Source organism: Drosophila sulfurigaster, chromosome X (assembly GCF_023558435.1).
Source record: "Drosophila sulfurigaster albostrigata strain 15112-1811.04 chromosome X, ASM2355843v2, whole genome shotgun sequence".
Taxonomy (NCBI): Eukaryota; Metazoa; Arthropoda; class Insecta; order Diptera; family Drosophilidae; genus Drosophila; species Drosophila sulfurigaster.
The window spans coordinates 13,848,996-13,873,947 of NC_084885.1; the positions used below are offsets into that span (position 1 = coordinate 13,848,996).

Sequence of the window (24,952 nt, forward strand, 5' to 3'; positions counted from 1 at the left end):
CAATTTTGCTTACAAACATTTGTTTGAAATTCAATCAAAACAAATGTATTATACACTTGAATACTATTAGTATATCTCTTCAGTTGTAATAACAGTCACTACTTAGTAAAGCCGTATTTTAAAATGGTTTACTGTATTAGCATATTATCAGTTTTCGCACTGATAATTACTACCTACATATATGACAGCGTCAATTTATACTGTTGAGTTAGAGTTTGTCTTAAATATAATACCCATTTTTTGTTTTTTTTTTTTCATTTCATTTAGTTGACAAAATTTAAATACGTTGTTTATCTGTGTTCTTGATCAGCCAAAAGTGAGCTAAGTTTCATCCATTTGTTTGACTTTAAAGTTATATTCTTCGTCAATTCATAATACTCCAGTAATACAGCTCCTTATAGAGTCAAATAAAGAGATCCAATACATGTGACATGATTTTTATGTCTCGACTGTTAGTGCTGATCAGGAACATGTGTTTTTTTAATGGTAGTGGAGACACCTTCTTCTACCTGGTTATCGGGTAGCTAGCATCCAAACGATTTATTTCTTTTATTGGTATATTTCTTATCATATTACTTATATTTATTTTACTCCATATAGTTATAGTTAGCAAAATCATATTGAAACATTAATTAATATACATTACAATATTATAATTTGGTATAATTTTGTTAGTCGCAGTTAAACGAAAAGAAAAAACAACAAAAGATCCCGTATCCACACGATTAAACGAATTTACCATAGCCAATATCCATATTCCCGTAATGCATTGTTTTGAAAAAATACATGTATATGAAATTAAATTGTTGGTAACATAACATAAACTTCTAGCTTCTGTGTTCCGTGGGTCTTATAGTTGTTTAACCAAATCCAAAAAAAAATAAAATAAAATAAAAAAAAAAGAAAAAAAAAAAAAATAAATATAAAGAGACAAGCGAATGGAGCTCACATACAACTTCTAAAGGATAATACATGGGTGGAAAATGTTGTGTTTATCTTCTTCATTTTATAGCTGTTATGTAACATGCACATTAATGACTATATATTATTTACCGATATCTAAATCGTGCATAGGTATTTGGAAATATCAAACTAGGTACATTGGAAAATTCTATTACTAGGCACAACAACTTCCAGTCATTTATACAAGGCGTCATGTTGCTCTTCAGGTATGTAAATTTTAGCTGATCCATCGCCTAGAGTTAATTATTCAAATCTAAAAAAAAAATTGTTTTCTTAAACAATATTTCGATTTTCAATAATTAAGATAATTACTAAAAATAGATACATGCATATATGTATACATACATAAATATAATAGATATACATATATTTCCACCTTTACAAGCTACTTTAACACTATTAAATATATAATGTTATAATAGATCAAAGTTTTTCGTATTATACGAGTCGTATATTATTTATATACCCTTTAACGGGTCGTGGAGGGGATAGCTACCAAATCACAACTGTAGAATATTTTTATATTTCTGAAATTTATAAGTGGGAAGAATTTTTCTTTTTTCCCTAGAAATAGATAAATACGAGCAATTACTTTTAGGTTAGGTTATCTCAATAATAGCAATTTAGAATCGTAGAGAGAATACATTATCAGATGATACACAAAATAATATATCTTATATTACGTGTTAAACGAAATAAAGAAACTACGAGAACAAAAAAAAAAAAAATGAAACCAAATACGAAAGTCGTTTTTTTATTACTCAGTTCAATAATGATCATTAATCCTTAAAAACTCATTTAGTAATTTTCTAGATTTCAAACTTTTATGCTTCAGATGCATAAAGTACTATACTACAGTCATCTTTAGTACAACATTAATGTTTATTGTTTTTGATATTCAATGTACGTAGAGGATTTCCTCACAGCAAATATATAATGTACATACATCTATACTGTATCCATATTAAACATAGAATTGAAATCCAGTTATCGTTTTTGTAACTGTATGTAGTTGTTCATCTTTATCATTCCACAGTGTCTTGATTTGATTAGCGATTAGAGTTGTTTTAAGTCTGTGAAACAAACAAAAATTGTGAAAGGCCAGATTACATAACATAGTGCATTCAAGTTTTATAATCAAAAATGTGTTCTAGGTATAAGTATTTGAAATACATTAACTAACGTAACATACATACATATGTATGAGTATGATTGGCTTCTCTTTGTAAATCTCACCTTGTACATACTATTGTATAGTATAGTATGTTAGTATAATACAAACATATTATTCTCAAGAGGATTCAACAAGAACTTCATACTAATTATAATCGTATTAAGATTAGTTTGCAATTAAATAATAAATAATTTTGTATATTTGTAGATCTAAGAATAATATCTTAAGCTAACTGTATGTGTAAGACCGTTGATCAAGTTATATACATACTAAATATAATTTGATATAAAAATTAGTTATTGATGTATGAATGTGACTTTGTATAAAATATAAAATTTGTGACAGAACTTAATTTGAAAAAGTTTGCACCTTTGCCGTTGCAGAAGTAGTTGCCGTTAGTACTTATATGCTATATAATATTTTAGAGTCAGAATCTTATTCATTTTTTTCTACAATACTTCTGACAGTCAATTACATTAGTATTTGATCGGGTACAATATTATATAACTTTTTAAAAGCGTAAATACATCTTCAAATTTATATACTCTATATATCATCAATAGTCCAGACAAGTCAACAAGTAAACACAAAAACACACACTCATGAGTCAAGCTATATACGTATGTACTTTTCAGGTCGATCGGTAGTTTAAAATGACTTGTAATCAAATTATGTGGATGCATTGTCTCAATTCTGGCAACTTATTATTTGGTTCAACATTTTAATGTAGTTGAATCGGGTGATGAACCGAACCAATTGCATCATATATGTCAAACCCGAATCGTGCGATGAATATATTCTTAATTTAATACATAAACCGAACCCAAGCTTCTTTAATTATTCCTTTCGAATGATGAAATATCCATGGAATATATGCTAAACATACATATGTATGTATTTATATGTATATATATGTATGTACATGTATGTATAAGTATGTACATGTATATGTATTTCATATATATTCACATGTATGTATATGTGCATGTGTGTACATCTATGTACTTGAAAATGTATTTACATGTATATTTATGTATATGTACATATAAATATATATATATATGTGAATGTATATGTACGTACATCTACGTACATGTATGTATATGTATGAATAGATATGTATGCTATGCATATGCTTGCTTCCCGCAGTTTTGTGGGCTTGTTGATGATGTGTTTGTGTTCCTATGTTTGTGTTCAACTACCGTTCAGGCACTTAATCAACACATATTATGTCATACATATGTATATTTCTGATGTTAGAAAGTTAATGCATATAATATTAAGTATACGACATGTTGTATGCATGAGTGCTAGATTCTCAAAATAGGCAAAGCATTGACAGAATATATATTTTTGTCTATATATATATATAAATGTAACACAGAAACTAGTTGTATAATGTATGCATGTAAGTATGTATGTAGATAGCAAATTAATGTGTGAATAAACTTTGAAGTGATACATATTCAAAGGGACATACATAGATACATGCATACATACCTAAGTATGTATATGTAGAGTTATTTAGTCAATAGTCATTGTCTCATACATTCAAAAGTACTTAATCGTAGTCCATAAATACGTAACATATATATAACATATGTAACATATATACTAAATATATTGTAGATAACATCGAACGAAAAATTCGCGTACAAAAAAAAAAAGCAACACACACATTGTTAATTCTCTTCAATTGTTATTATTTTCGTCCATGATCCATGATCGTCTCTTGACCATGATGCCAACCAATACCAACCTTATCCATCCTCCGCCCCTTCCTTCAACGTATAGATGTGCGACGGGCGAGGCGTGGCCAAACATAATGCTCGCCTGTCTGAAGGGCAAAGCCTGTGACGATGATGCCGAAAAGGGTGCCGGGGAATACTGTGGTTCGACATTGGCCTACGCATATTTCGTATCGTTTATATTCTTTTGTTCATTTCTAATGTTGAATCTGTTCGTGGCCGTCATCATGGATAATTTTGATTATCTCACAAGGGACTCCAGTATATTGGGTGCTCATCACTTAGACGAATTTGTGCGCATATGGGCGGAATATGATCCAAATGCGACGTAATTAATAGTTTAAATATATAAACAAACAAAATAATATCTTTTATATATGTAATTAGTTATGTTATTGCATTTCATTATATTTTGCCAATCTGTGCTCGATCCCCAAAATTATCATTTTGTATACACAATTTTCACAAACAACAAACTTCTATGAAACGAAGACACAAGCTCTATGCTCTATGAGACTGGATGATCAATTCCTTCTAGTTGGACGCCACTTACACTTGTTCAGAACTATTCTTTCACCGGTTTTCTTTCACAAACACTTCAATGTCGAACACTGTTAGACTCTTCAATTTTTTTTCAGATTCTACTTCTCTTCCACATATTTTTGTATTGATTTCAATCTATAAAGTTACTCTTTTTATTATTATTTAATACTAAATTTGTACTTGACTCACGCCTCACAAGATAATTCTGTTTAAATTAAAGTAAAATGTTTGAAGTATTATTTTCCATCACAAAATCTGTAGAATAAAATATGGTCTGATGTTAAACCATTTTGCACCATTTGCATTTTATTTATTTTATAAATTAAATTAAATTTTACATTGATGATAAAGAAATTATCTTGTGATTGTCGTCTGCACCTTCGATTTTTCGAAGAGAATGTTTGTGTGTTGCAAAATTTTTATGATTTACAGGCGATTGAAAACTGATTTAATTATTTTTCTGATTCTGTTTGGTAACAAACCAAACAAACAAACAGTGGTAGGATACATTATACCGAAATGTATGATATGCTGAAAAACATGGATCCACCACTGGGATTCGGCAACAAGTGTCCCAACCGTCTTGCCTACAAGAAACTTATACGAATGAATATGCCACTCGATGATGAATTAAGAGTACAATTCACTACAACATTGTTTGCACTGATTCGGGAGAATCTGAGCATTAAAATGCGAGCTCGTAAGTCTTTCCAAAAATTAGTTTGAGCATTTACAAAAAATAATAATTGATTATTTAGCTGAGGAAATGGATCAGGCGGATATGGAGCTCAGAGAAACGATCACAAACATTTGGCCGCTGCAGGCCAAGAAAATGTTAAACTTGTTGGTTCCACCCATTGATCAGTTGAATAAAGGAAAACTTTCAGTTGGTAAAATCTATGCAGGTTTCCTGATATTGGAATCCTGGCGAAATACGAGATTTGGTCAAATTGATTCAGGCATGCCGGTAAGTTTTTCCAAATATCGTTAACGATAATCCACAAAAATATGTTTTTTTTTATATTATATAAACGTATTTCAGTTACGTAGTAGGTTAACATAGGCTACGACTCATTTATGATAAGTCTGTTTTTCAAAAATGATTTAAAACTTCATCGTAGTTTCGAATTTTACTGTGAACATGCTTAATGGTTAAGTATGTTTATTATGACGAATCAGAATAGTATTAAGTTGATTCTTATTGGAACTATATGGTTGGGAAACTTTATAATATAGGAACTCAAGTTAATTGATAAAATACCATTTTTATGACTTATCACACTACTACGAAAACAAAAAACATATTGCTTATTTTGCTTACAATTTTGGACTATTGCACCACTGTCTTTCGTTCAAGAGGTCGTCGTCTTATTTATGTTCGATGTAATATGAAAACAGAAAAACCTATTCAAAAAAATCGCAAACATTTCATAGGTTATCTATATAGCATAGAAGGCGTTTGCCAAATATTTGCATTAGACACTTTCTTAAATAATTGAATAAATCTCAATAAATTCAAATTTACTATTACAATGACATTAATGAAATATGTTAAGAAATTTAAATAAATGAGTAATGAATATTATGATTTTTCTTCTCAAATGTTTGAACACTCAATAATAATTATAACAAACATTTAAATGTACCACAACAAAACGTATTAATTATGAACTAAACTAAATGCAGAATTGGAAGGAGGTATATAATCAATTTATATGCAACCTCACGTTTAATATATTTGTTTATATGTTGGTCACATATGTATCTATGTGGAACAAATATATAGCAAGTTTTTCACATATACTTACTCAATTAATTAACGTTCAATAAGCCCCAGAAATAAAGCTTTTTCCATCATATGTGCCATGTACAGACATTTATATATATTTATGTATATTATTTACTTTAAAATCAAAATTTGACGCACACGAAAACCAAAAATATTTTTTGTATACTTTAGCCAAGAATTATATTTTCAGTACACTCACAAATAAGAAAATGATTTACACCTTTCTCGTATATTCTAGAAAAGTTAAAAAAAAAAAAGTTCACACCTATCAAATGAATTTCCTCTTCAACCTTATAGACTTATATGTATGTAAATCAATTCAGATTTTAATAGTGTGATCTTTTGGAACTTCAATCTAATTTAAAGCCGTGGAAGTTGGCATTCGGCTATACTCATCAACCGATTCTTCTAATAATATATACATACATACATAGATTCAATACGTTTTCTTTTAATTTCTAGTATATACAAATGCAATTTCATATGATGGAAAAAGTTTTGATGGCACTTCAAATTTCTCTTCAAATTCTCGTGTTCTTCCCAATTGATGCACAATATTAGCTCTTTTTTAAAGGGCAATCTCATCAGATAGTACAGATACGACAAAACTAAAAAAAACAAAACGAATGGTGCATTATTCGGGAACAACGCACTCAATTATATTGATTATACGAAATCAGTTGGTTATATACACCATTAGTAAAGTATATTGGTAGACTTAAAAATGTTTTGTACTTTTACTATCAAGTTTGTGATTGTACTCGTATTTGTTGCGTTTATTTTAGGAAGTAGTTTCGATAACAAAACAAAAAACAACAAAAGAATGTATCACATACAAACACACTTATTTTCATAACATATACAGGTATTATAAAGGAATTTTCATACTTCTTATTTCACAAATTTTTCGACAGAAATTCAAAATCAAAATTTATATATTACGATATTATTTTCATCGATCTTGCTCGTTGACAGGGTACTCAGAATTCTCTGAGATTATCAGATAATATAGATAAATAGTATTATAATAATGACAAAGTCATTTATTAAACTAAAAAACTCGCCTAGTCTTATAAAAAGTAATTAAATGACACATTGTTTTATTCTTGTTAATATGCACAAACGATTAACTAACACTGACAAACCAAAAAAAAACCAAAAAAAAAAATCTGATAAAATTGAAATTGTCGTACAATACTTGTAATTGGATAATCGGGCAATGATAGCGGAAGAAACCTGAAGATGATGATGATCGTAAATATAGCCCAACGGCAGTCGAGGAGCCGGTATATAATAAAAACTTTTAAAATATCTTTCGCTTGATTTTACTTTGCCTTTTAATAAGCTCCTCTTTCACATGTTTGCCATTACAAAATGTCTGCAAATATTTACCAACTTTTTGGCTAGAGGCATGTGTACATAATCGCATAGGAACGTGCATATATAGGAACCAAATAATAATACACTACTACTAGTATATAATGCCAACTCAATTCTCCATAGACATCCAATACCAAATCTCTCAAATACTATTTAGTTACAACAAACCACCTAAGTATGTAAAAATCTTTGCAATGCTATGGTTATATTTTCGCTTATCACATTCACACCACAATATCTATTTCCCTATTTCACATGGATACAAGTAAAAGGCTTAACCAAAAGACTTCCAGATTATCAAATGTACATATATGTATGTACATATAAAGCACTCAAATTAGGAATTACTATGATAAACTAGAGGAGTAGCGCCAACAAATTTTCCAGACTCCAGATTTTCCGCTTTAACGTATACCTTTACGAACCGATTCAGCAATTTTCAAAGTAATTCAAGACGATTCTTTTCAACAATGTCAACAAATTGCGCGTCTACTAAAATCCTTGTGCCTTTAAAATGCACATTTTTTATGCTTATAATGAACGAAACTAGAGCAACATTTTCTTTTTTTTTTTTTTTTTGTTTATCTTTGCCGATTCTGATTGCATTGAGAAATTTTAATATCGCACATAATCAACAAAAAGATTTTGCACCATTACACTCGCTTTCTTAAAGACAGGCCTTGTAATGAATTATGATACTATATATACATATATTAGAGAAATATTTACATAACATATTTAAATAGATATATACGAACAGCAATTTATTAGTATGAACATTATTGTAGTGATTTTATAATGCATCACTAACAGCAGTACACTCACATATACATATATATGCCAATAATGGTTATGATATTATTATTCCCTATATACCCACATGTGTAATAATCAAATATCAATAATAAACAAATAACGTATAGAAAAATGACAAATTGAAAAACAGAAAGAAAAAAAAGAATACAAAAATAAATCAGATAGTACGATAGTGGTGAAAAAACCATGGCAAATGTCCTATATTTAATACATATATTTTTTATTTAATTTGAAAGTTTTGCCATTGAGTTTCCTATACTAATTTAAAACTGATAGGCATGCAACAGATTGTATTAGTCCATACTCTTGGGTAAAACTTAAAATGTTTTGCATATTTTTAATCTAATCACAGACCTTAAGCTTAAACGTTAGCATGCAACAAAATACTATCGGATTTAAACGTGTCATTAAGATGCAATCTTTTTCAGTTGTACACTTAGCATATTTACTTTTAAAGACACACACCTCCTTTCTCTCTCTCTCTCAACAAAAACAAAAAAAAATATTAATAATCACAAGCAACAAAAAAAAAAAAACATTTTAAATCGAAATAATAATAATTACATATTAAAAATATTCAATTTCAATTCACTTGTACCGTCCACGTTTTTCTTCAATTGGCACACACAACTCTAATAATAATATTAACAATAATAATAATAATAATAATATCATTAACAATATAATAAATAGACATACTTCTTAGATTTTCTTGAAACCTAGTGATTTGTAAAAATGTTTGCGCATGTTTTTACCATATCAAAACCAAAAAAACCAAAATCTCAAATCTCTTCTAAGCAATTACTACTACTACTAGTACATTTTACTATATAAAGCGAAAGCATCAATCGATTCATATATACAGACACATTGAAAATAAATCGCATAGTGCTTTCAAACATTTCTAAATGGTATATACACATCACACACAACTTACTTACTTACTCTATATAACATATGTACGTACATACAATGAATTGAAGTCAACAAAACCACCGAATATACCGCTATTTGCCCTTTCTACATATATACATACATATATATAACATATTACTACGTATGACATAAACATATTTATGTATATGTAAACATATATTATACATTTATATAGCAATTGAGACTTTAAATCATGTGTGTATATATATATAAATACACATATGCCTATACATATACTACATACTACAATATATAAATTGTAATATTTTTTCATTTACACATTTATTTGTTCTTCTTACCTACTTATTATATTTTCAATTATTCTATAATAATTCTTACATTCCATTTAACGTTTAACTACAATACCACAACAAAATATGAAAATAAACAAAATCAAAAAAAAAAAACAAAAACAATCCTAATGCGTTGCAATAAAACCATAACTTTCGACACTCATCACTCACCCAACTTCAACTAATCTACAACAACAACAACAACAAAACTACAACAAACAAAATTAATACAACGTTTGCAATCAACAAAATAACAACAACAATGAAATACGCTGAATCCAAAATCATTTAACTACTAATCTAATGAATATAACTCTGATAAATGGCACCCGTAAAAAAAAACTAAAAAAACAAAAACTGGCATCGGCAATATTGACAAACTGCACTGCAAACGCAATCGCAATACCAATAGAAACAATCATTCTTTAACTGTTTGCTCGATATGGCCGCCCTTGACAAAGGAGGATCGCGACAGGGCTCCATAAGTTTCGAGCAGAACGGGGAAGGAGCCGCCAACTCACAGACACATTTATTAACGAGCACTCATCACGCTAACGGTGATGTCGAACACAACAGTTTGGCAACACTAGCACGTCGGACGACGATCAGAAAGCGATCTGTTAGGTAATTTACAACTAACTAACTTCACTTTAACATTTACTCGTCAAATGCAAAGTAATTCCAACGCCATCATCAAAATAACAAACTCATCATTGAATCTAAACTCATCATCACCATCATTATTATGTACTACTAACAACAAGCTTTTAAGAACATTCCGATTGCAAAATGTCTGTCAAAAGTAACAATAATTGTGCTCTGTGAAGTGTCCCTTGAAAACGTATTTAGCTCATTCCATTTTTTACGCAATAAAACGATTGGTTTTCCCAAGCAATTGGTTTACCATGCCACAATAGATTCTAACACAAAGTTGTATGTTATATTATGCTATTAAACATAGTTCACTAAAATATTTGCTTGCCACAAATTTCTAATATTTCACCAAAGAGAAAGGAATATTTAGACATATTCGATTAAACAGTAATTTCTTTTCACGAACTGAGTCATAATTTCCAATCGAACATTCTTTTGATTGATATATGTACGTATCTACACCGAACAACATTTTATGTATCTCTATAAACTAGCAGAACTCCTTTTCCAGTATTTTTCAAACCGAGCAAATCTGAATAAGACTTAAAGATATTGAACATATGGGAACCAAAGTCACATTAAATTCATAATCATTCATCATTTTATATTAGAATTCGCTAAATATTATGTATGGGTCTGCAAGGTTCAAGCAATACGTGTTAACTATTGTGTTTTTTGGTTTCTTTCGTTTTTAATTTGAAAAACTCACAAAACAATAACACACAAAAAAAAAAAAATTCAACAAAAAAAAAACAACCACTTAACAAATTTTGTGCTTTGTACATTTACATAAGTAAATTGTTTTTTTCTAATTTTTAAATAATTTCAGAAACAAAAAGGTGAATAAGTTTGATAAACTCCAAGCGGTAAACCAAATTATCGATTTATCGAAAATTTACTAAAACAAGAATAAATAATTGTATATTATATGAATATATGTGAATAATTTTTGTGTCAATAATCCGTTTCCGATATAAATGTTGTTCACAACCAATTAATTAATAAGTCGAAGTAAAACACTAGTACCTTTGAATATACTACTACTACTACTAAACGTTCACTCATTTACGTAATATGTATAACTTATATACTTATTTATGTAATACATATATTTAAATATGTATATATGTATACATATATATATGTATGTGTGTACAACTGTATGTACACGTATATGAATGTATGTATGTGTATCTGTGAAATAATTGAATGTACATACTATGTACGTACATCATCATGTCAGCAACAATTTGCAAATTTCTCTATCAATCAAAGAATACAATACAATACATACATACATATATGTTGCATAGCCAATTTTTAAACAGTTAGAGAAGCTTAGTACCCGTACTCAATGTTGTAATTTTGATCGTTGATCGTATGTATAAGTACTTACATGTACGTAGGCAATTCATCAGCAAGTCTTGCAAGTTGTTAGCGCCGCAGCATCGCGGGAGAGCTCGCTACTGTTATTGAATTAGACAAATAAATGTTACATACATACATGTATGTATATTGTCGATATGTCGATGTTGAAATCAGAGCAACATATGTAAAACTGAAGCTGACTTGCAGAACGATTTGTTGATCAAAACGATTTCTCAATAATTCGTGTACCTCAATCACCAATTCAATTAGAAAGCAAAGCTATAGGTTCCAACTATAGTGTTAATACAGTCACGTGTATAAGTAGCCTCTTTCCACATTGCTCACATTACTTTTGGATTTTCATTTTTATTTATACTTGCTTGTTTTCCTCCCCTCCTCACAAAAATGTGCAACACTAAATTTGATTTTCATTTCTTACCAATTATGTATGTTATTCATTTGATTTTCATTTCATTTGTGATTCAATTATTTCTTACATATTGATTTCTCAAAAAGCGAACCTATTCCAAAGTGTTATCATATTATACATACTACATACATATGTACATGTTGATATATCTCTGAAGTACAAGATGCTCTTCTCTATGTTGTTGCACTTCAAACAAAAACTAAGTCTGGCTGGGCATACAAATGTGTGTACACCACAACTAACTAACTAGTCAAGTTATATTTACATATTTAACTATAGTATATTTTGTATTTAATTTATGTAGACCTACACATATATACGTACGTACATACATATATACACACTGAACTGTGTACATCTGTATTTGTTTTGTTTAGCCATATGTGTATGTGGTTAGAGATAATATAATATTTCCGGGTGAAATGTTAAGATCAATCAAGAATATCTGAGACAGTATATACTCTCGTACTCGTACTCGAACTCGTACTCGAACATATATTTATTTGCCAAAGTGGTAAGTACATACCATACATCGGGTACATCGCTCAATCATGGACAAAATCACACAGCCGATAAACCACACCACAGCACTTGCACCAAAGACAAAACTGGAATCATCCAACAACAACAACAACAACTTTTTGTATATATATATGTTATGAGCAAAACAAAAAAAACAGCTAAAAACACCCTTCATTTATGCATATGTTAATCAATTGTTGCATGTATATAAACTATGATTAGCATAAGTAGAATGTAAATAAGCATATGAACTCTGGATTCAACTAGATGCACCCCAAACACACACACTTTGAATATATATATATATATGTAAATACTTGTAGTAACAATTAGTTGATGTACTTATGCATACGCTTAATTTTTTTAGTTTAGATTCGCTGACTATCAATCTTTCCTATACTATATACACTACTACAAAATACAATAATTCAGTATTATATAAACTAGCATCATACTATTTAAATAGTTTTAACGGTATAGCTGTGTAATGACATTAAGTTTGAAATCATTTCCTTATTATTACACTTGATTAATTTTAATACGAGAATGTCACTTGGTTTTTCATAAATATAGGACAACATTTAACTACAATTATATAGATAAATCTGGGTATCAATTGGCATATAAAAACAACAACCAAAAAAAAAACATATGAAAAAAGTCACACAAATAAAACAATAGTCAACATGATAAAATATAAAATGATATGTATATATATTATATGTGGTATATATACATATATCGTATATATACGATAGAAACAAAGCCAAATAACGAAAAATCGACAATAATTTCAAAGTGTTCGAGTATATATACATATATACAACATAAATGTATTCTCCTAAGTAGTGTATGAACTTGTTTATATGTTACACGCCTTAAATAAGGTTATCCTGCATTTAAGAACCTTTCGATACTTCAACCTAGCGCAATTTAATCCGCATTTGGAAATGTATTTTGTTGCAGTGAAGTAATATTTGTTTTTAATTTATTATATACATACATATATAATATATATATATAATCCTTTAATATCTACGCAAGTATATGTATGCGTATATATATACGCCATATATACATATATATACACATACATATATTTTTTGTCGCTTTTATATATACGTATGTATTATTCCCTTCGCTCCCATATTGGAGCCTTAGCAGAGTGAGCGAAATGATCAATCTAGCACCGTTTATTTCGAATAAAATATTAAATAACAATTTTAAAATCAAGTAAGCAATTTTATTTGAAAATGATACGAACTAAACGATTCAATACCGATCGATCATTTCGCACACAGAGCATAGGAAACATTAGTAGCTTTTATTGTACACTAAATATATAAATAATTCTTTGCGCAATGAATGAATCCATGCGAAATCTGGCCCATGTCTATTTGATTGTTTTGATTGTCAATTAAATGCATCGTACTACAGAAAAAAGTCATCAATATTGTGCCTGATTTCAAATGGGTATCGTTCATTCGTTTTGTTATTTCAAATGAGTACTTCAACCTCTGAACTCTCTTGATAGATGCTGGAACTGCAAGATGCATCGAGGCATCCATCACAAGAATCGTTGACTGGCGCCGATGCGGGCCATTTACATCCTGGACATTCGTACATGAATGGCCATCGGCATTCGCCTAGTTTGAGGTAAGATAAATTAATATTAACTCTCACTTAATCTGCACAAATGGGGAAGATCAAAATAAGTCTGTACTCTTATACTGCTGCTCATAAATGTAGGGTCCTAGCTTACTAGCTTACCAAATATAGCCTGGGGTATCCATAAAATACTAAATGTTTCGGTATATTGTTATATTTTTGGTAATAGCATATCGAAGTAGAAAATAAAGCCTTCTGTATGATTTAGAATTTGTTCCGTATATTGTTATATTGTTATCGATATATCAAATATAGCCTTTGGTATAATTTAATCTTTTTAATACCACGGGTATATCACAGTTCAGCTCACACTTTTAAATATCCAATCACATATTCTAATAAAATATTAAATAATTACCATACTAATTTGAATCTCAATTATGTTTTCTTCCATCACATCACAGACACAACGGCTCTCCATTAGCAAGATCTCCAAGTCCTAGACGGCGTGGCCATCAATACATACATCATGATATCGGATTCTCCGATACCGTATCTAATGTTGTAGAGATGGTCAAGGAGACTCGCCATCCAACTAGGCATGGCAACAGCCATCCACGGTATCCAAGAGGTATGAAATGATTGTTCCACTTTAGTATTTGCCATCATTATATTACATATACATAGTTTACTCATATGTATGTATGAACTATAATGTATGTATTTAATGCACTTCTGAATGTATGTGTGAGTCGGTCGCTAATCTAACCATAAATAGTAATTAATAATCTAAAGCGTCCTTTACTACTACTACTTAGTACTTACGAAGTACACTGATAGCAATGTGTCGGCTAAGTTTTTACATCATTTCAAAGGCGTTTCAATGTTTTGCTTGAATTATTCTTGTTCAGTTTTTATTCCTTTGTTTTTTCTTCAATTATTTCTTCTCTATTTTTGTGTTGTGTTTTTTTGTCAAGAGACATTTAAAGTTGTGTAATGGAAATATTGCAGAAATGAGGAGAATAATTTAATAAATGTGAAAAATATCAGTCATATTGTACAAACGCTATTGTTAATACTATATATATATATCTATATAAAGTGCATACATTTTTTATTCGGTGAATCCGAAGTTTTATCTAAAATATTCAGTAGTTCATAGTCATATAAAAAACCAAAAAAAAACACATATGATATGTCTACAGCTTACTTAACTATCTTTAAATTGATACTTGTATTTCATTTCCGTTTTCCATTTATTACAGTTTCTTTACAAATTTTATTGATTTTGATTTTGAATTTCAATGAAGTTTGCTTTTACTTACCAACGAAAAAAAAAAAAAAAAAACCAAACGAAAAAAAAACTTTATATTAATGCAATTCTTACAATACGTAAACTGTTGTGCCCCGACATCCTTAATTATTGTCGTTTTCTTTATTATTGTTGTTATATGTACAATATAGGTTCATGGTCAGCATCGACAAGTCCGGCCCGTTCGCCTTCGCCTTCTCGTTACGGTGGTCATTTGTCTCGCAGTAAACGCACTCAACTGCCTTATCCCACATATGGGACAACAAGTTTATGTCAAAGATCACGATCGCCGAGTCCCGCTCGACTTCAGGAGATGCGTGAACGAGACAGACTTGGTTATGGGATTGATATGGGTACATCTTTAGCACATGCTATCTAAAGCTGATAACTCAATCAAAATCAAATCAAAACACAATCAATACAAAATCAAATCAAATCAAATTAAAAAAAACATAAATTACATGTTTTCTCTATATATGCTAGTACTTTCTTCTACACAAATTTCTTCAAACATTTCGACTTATACACATCAGTTATCAAAATCAGTTCAGACATGCTTACTCGTACATACTAGCTGCCAAATAGCTAAAAAAAAATTAATTAAAAAACAAGTACATGTATTGTCATGTCATGCCATAAGAAGTTATTTCATTCCACAAAAAAAAAAAATTAAACAGTTTTCTACTCTACTACTACCTTTATAAACTCTACACAACATCTCTCAGTTGTTTTCTGAGCATTCTCACATTGAACATTACTTATGTATATGTATGTATGTACTTGTACTCGTACTCAAAAACCAATAATACTCGTAATAGCAGCTTTCATATTTCATATATATCTCTTGTGCCCATAATACCACTTATACATTATGTATACTATGTACAAACATTCATCCTCATCAATCTACACAATTCAATTTGGCAACAAGAAATTTTCACTAAACGGTTGTGAGATATATGCATACAGCACAACTTTAAAGACTATAATATTATCGTACTCCAATATTAATATTAATATTAATCAATTATGCAGACCCACCACCAATATATATGAGAAATTTAGTACGGACAGTAGACTGACGAATCTAAAACAAAAAAGAAGAGAAAGAAAAGAAACGAAACGAAAAGAAGAATATACATATGTATGTATAATAAAAATCATAATACAAATAATAATACAATTGAATTGTATGACCATCTTAAGACAGTTCTTCAATTCAATTAGTATACCTATAAGTCATTCTCCGCCAAATTTACTGACCAAGAATCTATGTGCTTTGTCCTTTTCCATAATTTTACTTCGCTAAAAAGAACAACAAAAACAAAACACCCCTCAATATGGTACTTTCTGAAAAACCTTCTTAGATAATCAAGCTCAGCAGCTATGTGGGACTCGATTTCTAATTGTCATTTTGCTCTCATTTCGAGTGGCAACGGGTGTCAAAAATTGTTTATGACTTGCAGCAGCAAAGAAAAATACTTCAAATTTGTAAAATGAAGCAATTAGGTCGCAGTTGATGACAAAAGTTGTAATATGTATATATTTCGTATTTGGCACTATTACGTTTATCCTAGTTTCATTCTCTCTACCTCTCTCTATCTATCTATCTATCTATCTATCTATCTGTCTCTCTCGCTCTGTCTCTAAGCCGTTTGTACTATATATAGTCCTTATACTTGTATGTATTCCATAGTTGACAGTCATGCATGCTACCACAAAAAAAAAAATAAATAAATAAAAAATATAGTTACTGACCACCCTGAATCATCTTAACCAATTGTGCATTTTGATGCATTAAATTATGAGACCATAGTTGTTTTGTTTTCTTTTATTATATATGGACATTCAATAAATTTGATTAATCTTTTTTCTCTTTATTTCAAATATAATTATTGCAAATTAATATAATACAAAGCAACAACAAAAAAAAAAGAAAAAAACAAATACTATATGTCTATTTAATGTTCATGTATAGTTCGTATGCTTATTATATGCGAGGTTTTCTTTCCGTTGTTGAATCAAAGACTGTACGTTGCACGGTCCATTACATAGAGTTATGTTTGGATTTTGAAAGTATATCTAACAAAATCTGAACATTGCCACAAATGTGAAAAAGAAAAACATTGCATTATATTAATCAATTTCGAGTATAAATCATTTATTAGGCACATACTATGGTTTCGTTTACTATCATAACTAGAGTTACTTGTATTCATTTGCATTAAGAGTGCTGTATGTGTGTTTGTCATCAAAAATTAATCGCACTCTTTCGTCAACTATATTTGTTGTAACAACAGGTGGCACCCATGTGCAGCACAGCTACCCGACGCTAGCCTCTCGGAGGGCTGGCATTGGGCGACGCCTACCACCGACTCCAAGCAAACCGTCGACATTGCAGCTTAAGCCAACCAATATTAATTTCCCCAAACTGAATGCGAGTCCTACACACGTAAGTTGAAGTTGATCATTCAAATAGCGAAAATTGTGAAGTTCACATATTGATTGAAATTACCATTCAAATTACAATTACAGACGCATCACTCAACACCTCACAGTGTTCACTCGCTGCCACATCACCGCGACCTACTGCGGGACCCAAGAGACGTGTATTATAGTAGAAGAGAGCGCGAGTGTGATCGAGAACGCTTTAGAGATCGCGATCGATTACATGAGTACGATCTGCGATACGAGTATCGAGATCGTGAACGAGAGTTATACGAGCGTGAATGCGATCGTGAACGGGAAGTGGAAAGAGAAAGGTAATTGTGATTGTGATTGCGTATATTACTATAATGATTTTGACCTAATCTATGTATTTATATATATTTGCATAGACTGGAATACATAGCACCGTTATCGTTTGAACAAGCGCTAGCTATGGGCCGAACGGGTCGTGTACTGCCATCTCCGGTTCTTAATGGTTTTAAGCCAAAGAGCGGACTTAATACTCGACACTCCGATTCGGATGAGGAGGATTGGTGCTAGCAAAGGCTTTGATTGCGATCGCGTAATCGAAACGAACAGATCTGGGTATAGCATCACGCCATTTGCTCATCGTTATCAGCACCAAATTTAGATCACAATTTTGATACGATACGACGACGAAATGAGAATCGTTATTATAATACCACCATGACAACAGCAACAACAACAACAACTGCAAAAGCAACAGCTACAGCAACAGCAACAACAACACCAGTAACATCAATAATAGCAACAGGAGCATCCAATATCAAATTGTCTCTAGAAAATTCAGATCCAAATCGTCAGCCGCAATCGCAAAACAAAAACCTAACGAAGAAACATCCAGTCACATCCAGTTCCGAGTATTACTCGTATAGCGACGCTTCTCCATTGAAATTGACTGTTCCAATAATGACAGTGTCATCATTACCAGTAACAAGAACGACATCATCGCAATCGGATATATTAGTAAACAAGCAACACAGAGGAAATATAGCAACTGCAAATGCAACTCCAAATGCAACTGCAACTGTAACACCAATGACACCAACAAATCAAACAATGATATTACCAAATACAATAACAACATCAGTAGATATTAAAAGGGTTTATTCGGATAACAATATTAATTATAATAGCATCACAGCTAACGATAGATTTACCTTATCTGCCGACTTAGAAGATCATCATTATCACGAGCATTACCAAAATCAGGATCATCACAATCTAATACAACAAGAACGAGAACAAGAAGAACACCAACAGGAACATCAAATGGATTGGTATCATACACTTTAATAGCAAAAAAACCAAAAACAAAACTAAATCCAGAACCAGAACGCGCTGAAATGTATAAAAAAAAACAAAAACAAAAACTTAGAACAAAAAAAAAAACAATGGAAAGGAAAGGAACACAGAAAAGTGAATAACTAGTAAATGACAGAAAAGATGTGAAACAAAAACAGAAACAGAAAAACAAAAACGTATTGTATGTAGGTAACACCTAAAAATCTTTTGAACATATTTAGAATATAGAATATAAGTAGGTAGTATCTATGTATATGTACAATATGTAGGTACTCGCATACATTATATACATAATAAGTCTAGTAGTCATCTAGTACATATTTACATGCATAAAACTTGATGAATCTGTAATCCATTTACAAGCGTTTTTGTCTTGTTTATATATATTTAAAGTTAATAATTCAATTATGTACATTCAAATGCGGAACTATGTATATTTATTATTATACGATTGTGTATATTAACAAATATTATTATTATTGTAGGTATCAAATTTTTGTATTATGTATTATGTATTTATGTACGACTACGAGTATACTACATAGCAGCAAAAAAAAAAAAAAAAAAAAAAAAAAAAAAACAAGTGAGCGCGTTTTAATCACCTACGGATGCATTCGATTCGATAGTATATACACATATACATAAATATTTATATATATATAGAAAGAGAAAGCAGCGGGGATATTCTTTTGATTAATAAGTACATGAGATAAACACTTGCCGAAGTGTGCATGAAATAATGTTAAGAGTTGATCGTTTTGTGAATTTGGTGACTGTTTTGTGTGATTGAGTCTGTTTTTTGGAATATTTGTGATCGAGTGAGTGAATGAGTGACTTGTGTGTAAATCTTAGGCAATTTATGAGTAAAACCAACTAAAAATGAATTGTTTTTTTTTTTGTCATGTATATTTAATTTTTTTTTTTTGGGAAATTGTTTTTCTGACTTTCGATAACTGCGAAATCAGCAACTATAAATTCCATACACATAGCGAGTAATATAGATTTTTCTGTTGCTGATTCCGATTCCACAAATAGAAGTGCATTATGTTGTTGAATTTTGTCGTCTTCCTTTAACTAAATACTACAAAACATATATAGACAAACAAATGAAGGATCTACTCTCATACAATATGTAGGATGATAATACTACAAACATACATACATACAGGTTTATGTTATACTGTTGTTAAAAGACAAAAACAATCCTCTAGAATATGCAAATATATCTTTTCGTGTCATTCATTTGTTTCGTGATTCGCGTTTCACGTTTCATCTTTGTATCTTTGCATATGCACACAAACATATTCTTACTGACACACATAGACAATGTCCATGCATACATACTTGTGTGTACATGGTATATATGTAAGTATGTATTTGAGTACATACTTATACGATGATAATATGTATAGATACATTTTTTCAGCGAATCTTGCAATAGAAATGCAGCTAAGTGACAACAAAAACAAAACAAAGCAAGCAAAAAACAAAAGAAACAAAAAAAAACAATCTTGAACATAACTTTAACAGATATACATACATCTATAACATATAGACACACACTAGTGACATTCTAAATCAAAAACCAATTAGCGTATATATAGTTGAATCTATAACTCAACATCTGGGTGTTGAACGCCGGAATATTAAAGAGCGCACAAATATTGTACTTTAACAGATGAAATCCATAACTTAAGTAAATAAATAAAGCAAAAAACAAACAAAAAAAATCGTGAAGCAGCCATGCGAAATTACACAATACGTATTCTTAGCTCATATGTATGAAAGCAAACACCAAAATGAGTAAAAAAAAAAACAACAAAAAACCAAAAACAAAAACAAATAAGGACTCACTTCTCTGATAGTGCATACGATAAATTTGTATGTAGGTTAGTCAAATTAAATACTATTTACTTCTACATTATCAAACCAAAAATACCAAAAAACAAAAACAAAACCAAAAAAATATTCAAATAATTAACAAAAACAACAAGAACAACAACAACAAAAATCAAACATAATTCTTTAAATTGCACTGTATACATCACCCACATGCAGGATTAGTATGCATACATATTTACATACGTACATACATACATACAAACACCAGCATATATACTATATATATAAATATACAATAGACAAGTGGATAAGTGTGTCAAATGCCATGGGTTAAGTGATCAAAGATAACATTCACATATGTAAAACATAGATCAAATCTCACTTGCTTGCAGACTTCTCCATCAAAAGCTTCAAAATACGAACATTTTGTAACTAATTCATTTTTGCTACAAAAATTGCAAAATTCACCCAAAATTATATGAAATGTTGATTTGATTTTCTTGTTTTCTATTTGCTTTTAATTTTAAGAAACCTAGTCAAATATACACTTGTATAAATATAAAAACAAAAATGTAAGCTTAGGAGCTTAGGAGTCTTCTACAATTCATTTCGCATGTAACACAAGATATTTTAATTGAAGCGTAATTATTAACATATGCTGGTTAGAAAACGTTGAATTTTATATTATTAGCTAAATAATTGGGGCATGTGTTTGGGTTCAACTTGCAGATTGTTTCCTTATAATGTTCATACAAAAAACAAAAACAAAAAAAACACCCATTTTTCAATCAATCGTTTTTGTGAACCTTGGTCAAGGTACATCATATATATATATATATGTATATAGTATATATATATATATATATATATTGAATTTGTGTTCAATTGATATTTGTATTTGCAAAGGCCACAAATTTTTTGTATAGGATAATTTATTTTTCGACCAATTGTTCCTTTGATGGCTATATATTATGTAATAGTGATCCGATCCAGCTCGTTTCGACTAATATATCCGAGTGTATGAAATAATTACTGGCTTTAAGTTTCCTCACAGTAGCTTCAAGACTGAGGATTAGTTTGCTTAAAAAAAATGAAATAAAAATACAGACAGACAACCGACACTCGAACACTGGCTAAAACGATTCAGATTATTTTAGCTATCTGCAACAGCATGCGCAATACATACACACACACACACACACTCACACTAATTTGTATATAGAACAGATATAAGAAAACAACATTTTCGAAAGCAACAAACAAATATATAAGATACATATATCTACTCTTGATCAGCACATGTGGATCCGATTGTTGTCCGAATGGTAGAAAAAAGGGTTAAAAGTTTGTCTCGATTTTTATATGGCGACCGTAGTGAAAGGAAGAATCATTACTGACGACGCTATATAGACGTACATACATAACTGCATGTTTGTTAATGTGTGTATGTGTCTTAATATGTTTATATGTGTGTGCGAATACTTGGTAGGGAACCTGAACCTCAACCTGAGAACTGGTCACATGGTCACAACCTTGCAGTCGAGCACTCTCGACTATATAATACAAACATTTTCTATTTTCTTTGTTTCAATTATCCGAATACTTTGTAATTGTCTATTTCAATGCCGCTCGCTTACAATGGACAGCAGTGAACTCTTTTCAATTGTATTGTATAAATAATAAGCGCGATTTGTAGGGATCAACTTTGACATCACTGCGACAACTCAGTGAATAAAGCTACTTCTATTTAGCATAAAATACATATATTTCTCCTTTCACAACCAAAGATATCATTATACTTATTTAGAACGAATCTTTTTATATATATTATATAAACAAACATACATACATATATGAAAATCTAACGATTGTTTTTTGTCCTGCAAAGTTAAGGCATCTAGTACAATATTTCGTCATGAGAATATATAAAACACTCAATAACTCTTAACATAACTTAACTTACAGCTTGAAAACGTTCAGTTCAATTCTTCCAAACCCCCTTTGTAATTTCTTCTTCTGACATTTTGTACATTCATAACTACAAAACGGTTTCGTATTGAATCGTGAATCAATACGTGTGCACTGTACAAAATACAGATTTTTGCAAATTCATTTAGATCTAACTACACCTGGGGTGCGAAAGATTGACTGTAGATTTGTAAAAATATACTTGCATATACATACAATACATACAAACATACGTATAGTCTATTTAGTCATGATATAGTGAAGAGAATGGCATTATCTTGCTTTACATGTGCCAGATGACGGTATGATGCTTATTCTGTTTTTTATTTGTTTTGTACATTTTGTCTTATTTAAAAACTGTCTGGTGTATAAGTCACATGAGAAATCGAAATCTAAATAGCTCTTAATTTTGTACCAAAACAAAAAAAAAAAAAGAAAAGGAAAAAGAAAAAAATGAAAAAAAAAATACAAAAAAAAGCTAAAAGTCAAGAAAAAAAAAAACAAGAAGTACTTACAATATAATAATTTAAATGGTAAATGCAAAAATTTAATTATAATACTTATACATACATAAAGATTTCTTAACTGAATACACTAAGTAATAATGCAGTTTAAATATATAAGGAATAATGATAACTGAACTAAATTTAATAATTAATAAATAATTATAAAAAGGACTTGTAATTTATATACAAGATATACATAAGCAAACATATAATAACATAAATACCTGCCTTCAACAAATTTGTTAATAAAACCTATTAATACTTTCTTATTTTACACAGAGTAAAGGAATTACATAATAATAAAAACCAAATGAATGCCAGAAAATTACAAATAAGTCTTTTGAAAATGGTTTTCAGGGAGACAATGAACAACAATCTACTAAGAATGATGTGAACTGTGTAAAGAACGCTTGAGTCGTGCTGCTAGCATCGGGCAATGGCGATACTCCTTTCGAAATACTATCGATAGAGTTGATCCTTGTAGTGAAATACCAGGCGAACATAAATCAGCAGTAAGCAGAAGTGCTGAAAGTAAACGACGATTTAAATTGGAGCAGCCTAAAAGTATGCTACAAAAATGTATTTGCTATATGTGGCGATTAACATTAAAATGATGCGGCCTGAGAGTATGCTACAAAAAATGAAAGTGATGTGCAAGTTTTAGAAAAATTATCCTAGCTCAGTCATATCCTGTCGGATATTGACGGGACTTGTTGCAATCGATTCGTGGTATCGATATCTATCGATTGCCATCCAAAAACTATGGTGCTATCTAAGAATCCAACACTTGTAAAACTTCAGCTTCAGAGCGAGTAGAAAATGGTCGAAATTACAAAATCCTGAATATCTCACAAAGTAACAGGACGATTTGAATGTGCTTTGGAAGGTTTATAGCCCTGTTAAATATAAATTGATTGACACTAATTTCAGCATGATCCTGCCAAGGACTCTTGAGATATAGTTGATTTTCTCCAGAGCAAAAAGTCCTTTTATCTCAGCCGTTTAAAGGACTTTCAAGGATATTGTTTTAGTTTCTGCATCCTTTCATAACCAACTATTGATTTAGAAAAGGACATCCGAATCGTCCTTAAAATGGCGAAGTTACAGCGGAAAACATGAAATTATAGCGATTTTTCTATGCCACCCCCTTGGAAAATTTTACGACATTTTTTTTAGTATAATTTTGCAAATCCTTGAATGCAAATCGATACTGCTGACCTCTGTGAATACAAAAATCATTGTCCTTTCAAATCCTGCCGAGTTATAGCTATATTTAGAATAACTATTTACTTTGGCGCATCCTCAAAGTATGCAACAAAAAATGTA

General features: G+C 30.2%; 1 protein-coding gene across 1 annotated transcript in view; it reads left to right on the top strand.

Annotated features, from left to right (window-relative positions):
• The window catches only part of LOC133848950 (voltage-dependent calcium channel type A subunit alpha-1), a 62,357-nt gene extending 38,730 nt beyond the window's left edge, over positions 1-23,627 (top strand). Inside the window, 10 exon segments of the mRNA XM_062284710.1 lie at positions 3,932-4,213; positions 4,926-5,128; positions 5,187-5,395; positions 7,444-7,503; positions 14,151-14,272; positions 14,689-14,855; positions 15,689-15,889; positions 17,837-17,988; positions 18,072-18,298; positions 18,374-23,627. Coding sequence (XP_062140694.1) covers positions 3,932-4,213; positions 4,926-5,128; positions 5,187-5,395; positions 7,444-7,503; positions 14,151-14,272; positions 14,689-14,855; positions 15,689-15,889; positions 17,837-17,988; positions 18,072-18,298; positions 18,374-18,524 — 1,774 coding nt within the window. The 3' untranslated portion in view covers positions 18,525-23,627.
• The last annotated feature ends 1,325 nt before the right edge of the window (positions 23,628-24,952 follow it).